The sequence below is a fragment of the Apium graveolens genome, chromosome 2 (assembly GCF_009905375.1).
Source record: "Apium graveolens cultivar Ventura chromosome 2, ASM990537v1, whole genome shotgun sequence".
NCBI lineage: Eukaryota > Viridiplantae > Streptophyta > Magnoliopsida > Apiales > Apiaceae > Apium > Apium graveolens.
The window spans coordinates 101153062-101161372 of NC_133648.1; the positions used below are offsets into that span (position 1 = coordinate 101153062).

The following is an 8311-nucleotide window of genomic DNA, read 5'->3' on the forward strand; positions in this document are numbered from 1 at the left end:
GATGAAACAGAGAGAGGGAATAAGTTATTTATAGTTGTAATAAAACAACAAAGTAGCTAATTAATAAGTTGTTTGAGAAATGATAATTAGCATGTGAGTAGAGTTTTCTTGGCCTATGAAAGCTAATACTTTACGAGCATCGACGTAAATTATATTAATTTGCTATGTTTATTGTCTAGTGGCGTGCTCAGCTTTGTTCTGTGTTTCGTTTCATCATTTTAATCAATCAGTGTCGTGTTCTACTTTGCCGGTAATTATACATAGTAATACATATATATTACTAATTGTACGTTGTTTTTTTGAAATATTTGATATGGAAATTAGGTAGGAAATAGGTTATCCTACGAATATGGAGAAAGATTGGATTTCAAAAGAGAGGGATTCGTTGGAATATGAAGTCGGGGTTGAAAAGTTTTTGATTTACGCCGAAGAAAATTGTAAAAATCCTAAAAAAATACCTTGCCCCTGCTGTAAATGTGTTAATTTCAAAAAATTTCCGGTCAAAGTAATAAGGGGTCATCTCTACGAGAATGGTTTTAGTCTTGGGTATATTGATTGGATTTGGCATAGATCCAAGACTGGTAGGTCGTCTGTTGGTAGCACAGTGCCTCCTCATGAAGAGGAGCAGAATGCAGATGCATTTAAATCAGCCTTTGAAGCTGCATCAGAAGCGGCTGCTGCATCGGAAGCGGCGGCTGCTGGTGCTTCACAAGCTGCTGTGGTTTGTGAAGCAGCATATCGTAATCCGGGGGGTAAATCAGGGGGCGATGACTATGATAAAGACTCGCATGATTTTAAGAGGTTTGTGGCCGATGCTCAACAACCTTTATTTGAGGGCAGCGACTTCACAAAATTAGATTCGGTGTTAAAATTACATAACTGGAAAGCGAGATTCGGTGTGAGTGATAGCGCATTTAGCGATCTTCTCTCTACAATTGGCTCATTCCTACCTCAGGATAATGCATTACCTGTTAACACATATGAAGCAAATAAGACTCTTTCGAATTTAGGCCTCGAGTATACAAAATTCCACGCGTGTCCCAATGAATGTGTTCTATACAGGGGTGTAAATGAGACTGCTTCGGAGTGTCCAGAGTGCAAGCTATCTCGCTGGAAGGTGGGTAAGGATGGTAGAGAAAGGTATAAAATCCCGGCAAAAGTTATGTGGTACTTTCCGATCATCCCGAGATTTAAACGAATGTTTAAATCTTCTTCGACAGCTGAGTTGTTGACATGGCATTCCAACCAAAGAATTCATGATGGCCAGATGCGCCACCCTGCCGACTCTCCTTCTTGGCGGAATATCGATTACAGGTGGCCTGCCTTCGGAAGTGAGCCAAGAAATCTTCGACTAGCTTTGTCGGCTGATGGTATTAACCCACATAACAATGGGCTGACTAATCGGTATTCTTGTTGGCCGGTAGTATTGGTAACATATAATCTTCCTCCGTGGTTATGTATGAAGAGGAAATTTATGATGTTAACTATATTGGTCTCCGGTCCACATGAACCAGGTAACAACCTTGATGTGTTCTTACAACCGTTAGTTGATGATTTGAAAAAACTTTGGGAAGAAGGTGAACCGAATGTATACGATGCCTTCACAAAAACTTTTTTCACTTTAAGGGCGACTTTGTTATGGACGATTAACGATTTCCCGGCATATGGTAATTTGTCTGGCTGTGTCAACAAGGGTTATTTGGGTTGTCCAGTGTGTGGTGATGATACCGTTGCTAACTATTTACCTTATAGTAGGAAAATATGTTACCAAGGTCATCGTCGGTATTTGCCTAGGCATCATCCATACAGGAAGAAGAAGGCAGCCTTTAATGGTCAACAAGAGTTTGGACAACCAAGGCAACCCCTTTCCGGACAAGAGGTGTTGGCACAACAAGAAAAAATTAAATTTTCTTATGGAAAGGAAGTAAAGAAGTCGAAGAAGGTGGACTGTGCTTGGAAGAAGAAGTCAGTATTTTTTGAGTTGGAATACTGGAAATTCCATCACGTTCGTCACTGCCTCGATATTATGCATATTGAGAAAAATGTGTGCGATAGTCTAGTTGGGACGTTACTGAATTTAAAACACAAGTCCAAAGATAGTGAGGCATCTCGGCTAGATATGATGGAAATGGGGGTTAGAACTGATTTAGCTCCAGAAGTAGGAGAAAAAAGAACTTATCTGCCTCCTTCTAGTTTTACTCTAACAAAAGCTGAAAAAAGAAAAGTGTTGAAATCACTCTCATCAATGAAGTTGCCATATGGGCATTCCTCAAACATCAGAAATTGTGTATCCATGGCAGATTTAAAGATATTTGGGATGAAGTCTCACGACTGCCATGTACTCCTTCAACAATTACTCCCGGTCGCAATTCGTTCTGTACTTCCGAAGAATGTTAGAGTTAGCATAATAAGACTCTGCTTCTCTTTCAACACTTTGTGCAACAAAATTGTTGACGTATCAAAACTTGATAAATTGCAAGCTGATGTGGTATTAACCTTATGTGAGCTCGAAAAAATTGTTGACGTATCAAAACTTGATAAATTGATATAATGATACATCTAATAGTACACCTGGTCAGGGAATTGCGTTTATGTGGACCAGTTTTCTATAGATGGATGTATCCATTTGAGCGTTTTAATAAAGTGTTGAAAAGTTACGTGCGAAACCGTTATTTTCCAGAAGGTTGTATAGCCGAAGCATACTTGAAAGAAGAATCTGTAGAATTTTGCGCTGAGTTTTCTAGAAATAGTTTGACAACTGCCGGACTTCCGAAGGACCAAGGCAAACTTTCTGGTCCATTATCGGCTGCAACAGTTAAATCTGTTGAAGAGAAAGAACGAGATGAGGCGCATTTACACGTCCTCTTAAACAACAGTGAAGTGTTTCCATATGTTAAGTAAGTCACTTTTCTTTTTCTTTTATTGATTAATTTTGTATAAGCATTATTTTAGTTTGTAACCAAAAAATTTATGTATTTTCAAAGGATGCATAAGGAGTTGCTTGAAAAAAATTATGAAGGAAAAAAAAAGACTATTCAGTGGATGATTGGGGAGCATAATAGGCTATTTGCTGAATGGTTTGAGAACAAAGTTATGACTGAATTGAACGAGAAAGTCGAAGGTGTTTCTGAAACGATAAGGTGGCTAGCAGGAAAACCATCATTTACTGTTTTGACTTATGATGGCTATCTAGTTGACGGAATCCGATACTTCACAAAGGAGCGAGACGATGCTAGGGTTGTTCAAAATAGTGGAGTCTCGTTAGTTGCTAAGACTGTCCAAGTTTCTAGTGCTAAGGATTTAAATCCCGTAGAGAGTGATATGACATTTTACGGGAGGATTGAAGAAATATGGGAATTGGATTACCACTCATTTAAAGCCCCGTTGTTCTTGTGCAAATGGGTAGACTGTGACAGAGGTGTCAAGGCTGATGAACTTGGCTTCACACTTGTGGACCTTAGTCGACAAGGCCACAAGAATGACAAATATGTGTCCATTGATCAAGTGAAACAAGTTTTCTATGTCGAAGATCCCGTTGATTCCAACTGGTCAGTCGTATTGACCTCAACAACTAGAGACTATCACGAGATATACAATGATGATGATCTTGGAGACACAATTCTAGAAAACCCTCCATTCTGCTCTAACATCCCCATAGTTGATTCTGGTGTTGATGACGACGAAGAGTCTAATGCTGGCAATAAAAGAAAGGATGGCGAAGGAATCTGGCTGAAGAAGCGATCCAAGGATAAATAATTTGTTGTATGATATGTATGAAATGCTAAAAATATGATATAATTACTTGGAGTTTTATTACTTGGAGTTTTATTATGAGTGTAAGTATTAGAATTTGTAGAAGCAACTGATAAAAATATGTAAATGCTTTATGTGTTCTGCTGTATGTTGTTATACGTTGAAAAGGCGATTGTGTAGTTAATTATATATCTTGCATTAGATGTGTGTTGTGCTAGAATGATTATGATAATCCTAGTATGATGATAATCTTATCTATTATTCCTACTCCTTTTGGTTAATGCAGGAAATATGGTAAAGAAAGGAAAAAAATCTAAAAAACAGTCTAAAGAATCATTGGATGAAAATCACATTGTTCCAGCGGACACCATTGTTCCAGCGGTACCAAATCCTGACCCGGTTGCTCTAGCGGACACCATTGTTCCCCAGCAGACAGCTCCACAACCCACTGAAAGTACTACACAATCTACCAAAAGCAGGACATCTGGAGCAGCACGAGGCGTTTGTGCTATGCACAAAGTGGTGATGAAGAAAGCGCGGGGAGAGAAATTGAATTTGCGGTTCAATCGAGTTGCAGTTCCAGTTGGAGACGAACGACACAAACTGCAGTCCTACATAGGTATGCTGGCAAGGACAATGGTGCCAATTGACATTCCGACTTGGCCAAAGGTTGACCCTGAACTGAAACAAAAAATATGGAATGATCTTGAGGTATGTCATTTACAATCGCAATTGACATTAATCTCATGGTTTTTATTTAAAAAAATTTGCACTGTCTGAACTTGTTAAATTTGTGCTTCAGGATACGTTCGAACTGATTCCTGAAAGTCGGAAGAGGATTCTACAGTCGGCAGGCGCAAAATGGAGAAATTTTAAGGCTAAATTGACAGCGAAACATGTGATGCCTTTTGTTAGGCAGAAGAAGAAGCTACAGAAGCCACCAAAGCAATATGCTTTTGTCGGGAAGAAAGCATGGAGACGATTTGTTGCAGCTAGAGTCACAAAAGAGTGGGAGGTATGCATTACTTACATATATATATATATTTAAATTTAGGACCATATTTTTTTTTTGATTTTTTGGGAGTAGATTTAATTGTAAAAATACAGTAATCAACAAGATTTATTTTGTATACAGGAAGAGAATAAAAAACAGAGTGAAAGAGTGGGACAACGGAAATATCCACACCGAGTGTCAAGAAAAGGATACATCGGATTGGAAGAAGAAGAAGTAAGAGTCTTATCATTTTTCTTGTAGTATTCATATTTTCAATTTTATGAATGTATCTTAATTTTTGTAGAAACGCTCGGGGAGGTTGGAGCCTGAAGAAAGGCCAGATAGGGCAATTATGTGGAAAAAAGCCCGTATGACAGAAGATGGGACTCTTGACCCAGAACTGGCAGAAAAAATTCAACAAATTGTAAGACTTATTATAATTTTTTGCTTCTTTAATTTTCCAATCATACCTAATTACTCTCATGGTTTTAACAGGATTCCTTACTCGAAAAGCAAAGAAATGGTGAATTCAAGCCGGATGGAACTAATGATGTACTCACCAGTGTATTGGAAACTCCCGAGCATGCGGGAAGGGTTCGTGGGGTTGGAAACTTCATACCTCCAACATTGTACTTCGATTTACCGAAACAGACAAGAAATCACGTTACCAAAGAGCAGTTTCATAATCTTGAGTTGCAAATTGCTGAGTTGAAAGCTTTGGTTGCTGGGGGCAATCTACATTCACCAATGTCTGAAAAAGCAAGTTGTCCTGGGGTAAAAGAACAAGAACAAGAACAAAAGAACAGAAGGAAAGTTGCAAAAGATTTGATGGAAGATGAATTGATGACCGTTGAGGATAAAGATGGTGCAGATTTTGTTGTTATTATTCCTCCTCCTGGTCCACCGGGACAAAAGGTATACAATTACAGTGTATACTTGATTGATTTCTATGATAATATTGCATGTTATTAAATTGTTTGAGCCAATAGTGTCTATTTTGATTTATAATTATAAACTATAGGGTCCTCGCAAATGTGAAATGGCAGTGGAGAGCATTGATAACAAGGTAGCTTTTGGTGTTGTTTTTGATGACGGAGATGAAATGAGTAGAGAGGTTCATGGAGTGCCTCTAGAACCAGGGTTTGTTCGTGTTGGGGTGGACGGAAGCATCCAGGACGATGCTTTGGTGCCTGTTCCTGTGGTTGGTGAGATAGAAACCGTCCAGCAAGCCATCGGTTCTCATTTGGCATGGCCCAAAGACATGATCATATACACCTCCACTACTGGTTCCGAGGTATATAATTTAATTACAAACCAAGTGTCATTATTTTTAGGAGGTTGTACAAATTTGCACTAAAGTGAATAATACCGGTTATATGCTTAAATATTTATTTACAGAAAAGGAAAAATGCGCGGAATGTGAGTGAGGTGCAAAGAATGCATAATGCATTTAATTCTGTGAAGCCAAAGGACAATGTGCCTCCTCGCTTTAGGCTTTTGTACAAATTTGCATCGACAGTGATGAAGGAAAGTGGAAATTCGATACCGGTTCCATGTGATTTTCAAATCTTTGGAATTGAAAGAACTGTATATTTGCTTCATGAGAACATACTTGAATTGCTAGAGTTTAAAATGATTGGACAGTCTGCTATATCAATATACATGGCGTAAGCTTCTTTTTATACTTTTTTAGAATCTGGTCTCATTTTATATAGTAATGATCTATTTACAGAAAATGTAATTTGTATTTTTTTTATTTTTTAGGTATTTGTATTCAGTGTTTCGGGATAGGCCGGGTAGAGATTTGTCATCGATGTTTGCTTTTCTTCATCCGTCCACATACAAGTTGAATGATGAATTTAATGAATATGTTGTGCAAAGGCTGAAAGATGGAGTTCTTCGGATGAACTTTATGCCTTATAACTACAAGTATGTCTCTTTTTGTGCGTCCTATTTTAAAATATTGTATGGCCTTGATTAGTCATATAGTTGTTGGTAAATTAATTATAATGTATATAAAATTGTCGGATATGTATTTTTTAAATTACATTTTGCTCACTTTAATTTGTTTATAATGAAAACAGTTTACATTGGATTTTAGTTGTGTTTTGGGAATCAGAAATTTTCATCCTTAATCCATTGCCTCATCATCCTCATCCCCAGGACCTTGAAAAGGCTTTAATGCGGTAATTTTTTACTTCAACTTACAATTATATATTGAATGTAATCGGTAATTAACGGATTTGACACTGTATTTTATAATTATAACATTTACAGGGCAGTGAGATCTTATAATGCTCAAGAAGGACGGGTAAACAAGAATCCCAAAATTAAAAACCTTGTTGTGAGTATTTAGTCGATTTTTTTAATTTTTCATTTTTGTAAAATATGGAATTATGATTAATCTTCCCCGTTCACTAATTGTCAACAATTTATTGGAATGTATAGGGATGCCCTAAACAACCAGGTGGCACAGAATGTGGATATGTGGTCATGCGATATATGAAAGATTTAATTGAGGACCAGGAGATGAAGTTGCTAGACAAGGTATATTTTTTACTTTTCTTAATTGTATGAATATTACTTTTCAGTTGGTTGAGGAATGACATAAGTATATTTGTGTTCCAGTGGGCCTCCAAGAGTCGCAAGTCTTATACAGAGGAGGACCTTGACATCGTTCGCTATGAGACGCTTGATTATATCCAATCCATCATGTAGTTGTTGGCGACTCTAGCTTGGCGACTGGTACCTATATTGCAATCTGAAAAACACCTTTATTTTGGTTACATGTATTCGGATTGTAACTAGTAATTAGAAAATATGGATGAATGTCTAGTACTTCATGTTTGGTGGTTTAGATTTGAAACTATGTAGCTAGTATGGTGGGATGATAATTTGGATGTTTGGAGATTGGGATGTTAATTTGGATGGCTGGAGATTGAATGATAGTTTGGTAAATATTGGAGCTGAATTTGGTTGTTAAATGGCAATTGCTTGGTTTTCTGGCAATTTTTTGGCATCTGTGTTTCTGATTTTTGCATGGATAAAACAGGTGATCAGACATCATTTTATACAAACCAACTGATTTTAAAACAAAGCCATTTATCATCATTTTATTGACATAAAACTGGTGTTAATGTAATACTATAAACATCTGCTACAAAATAAAAAAATGATGTCTATCAAAGCTTGATACATCAGTTCTAGTTGACCATTGACATCAGTAAAAACCGATGTTAAAGACTACAGCAAAAAAAAACTTGAAACAAAAAACTGATGTTATTAATCATCATAGACATCAGTTTGTCAAAAATAGACATCAGTTACCAATGAAGAACCGATGTCAAAGGTACTATTAACATCGGTTGTTTGATGAAAACTGTTGTTACTGGTACTAGTAACATCAGTTTATTGTTTAAATTGAAAGATTTTGCTTAGCTCACATATATTTAAATTGATAAAAATATCATATTATGATGATATATGAAGATTAGATATGCATGGGAAATTTAATATCAAGATATAGAAATCGGTTTTAAACTTGGAACTGATGTTTTATGCTCA

The 8311-nt window shown here is 36.9% G+C and overlaps 1 protein-coding gene and 1 long non-coding RNA gene across 2 annotated transcripts; both read left to right on the plus strand.

Annotated features, from left to right (window-relative positions):
• The first annotated feature begins 349 nt into the window (after positions 1–349).
• LOC141691802 (uncharacterized) lies at positions 350–2551 on the plus strand. Its single transcript, XM_074496558.1, has 2 exons — positions 350–384; positions 571–2551. The coding sequence occupies exons 1-2, from the start codon at positions 350–352 to the stop codon at positions 2549–2551; spliced, it is 2016 nt and encodes a 671-aa protein (XP_074352659.1).
• Positions 2552–7023: 4472 nt separating this feature from the next.
• Positions 7024–7650, plus strand: LOC141706468 (uncharacterized). The gene is made up of 3 exons (XR_012568831.1): positions 7024–7091; positions 7196–7294; positions 7376–7650. It is a non-coding gene; the product is annotated as an uncharacterized LOC141706468 (long non-coding RNA).
• Positions 7651–8311: the final 661 nt, after the last annotated feature.

Bases quoted from the DNA above. Each gene is read 5' to 3' on its own strand.
- LOC141691802 (XM_074496558.1), top strand. From the start codon at position 350: ATGGAGAAAGATTGGATTTCAAAAGAGAGGGATTC. The intron at 385-570 runs GTTGGAATATGA...GATTTGGCATAG, and splicing joins ATTTCAAAAGAGAGGGATTC to ATCCAAGACTGGTAGGTCGT.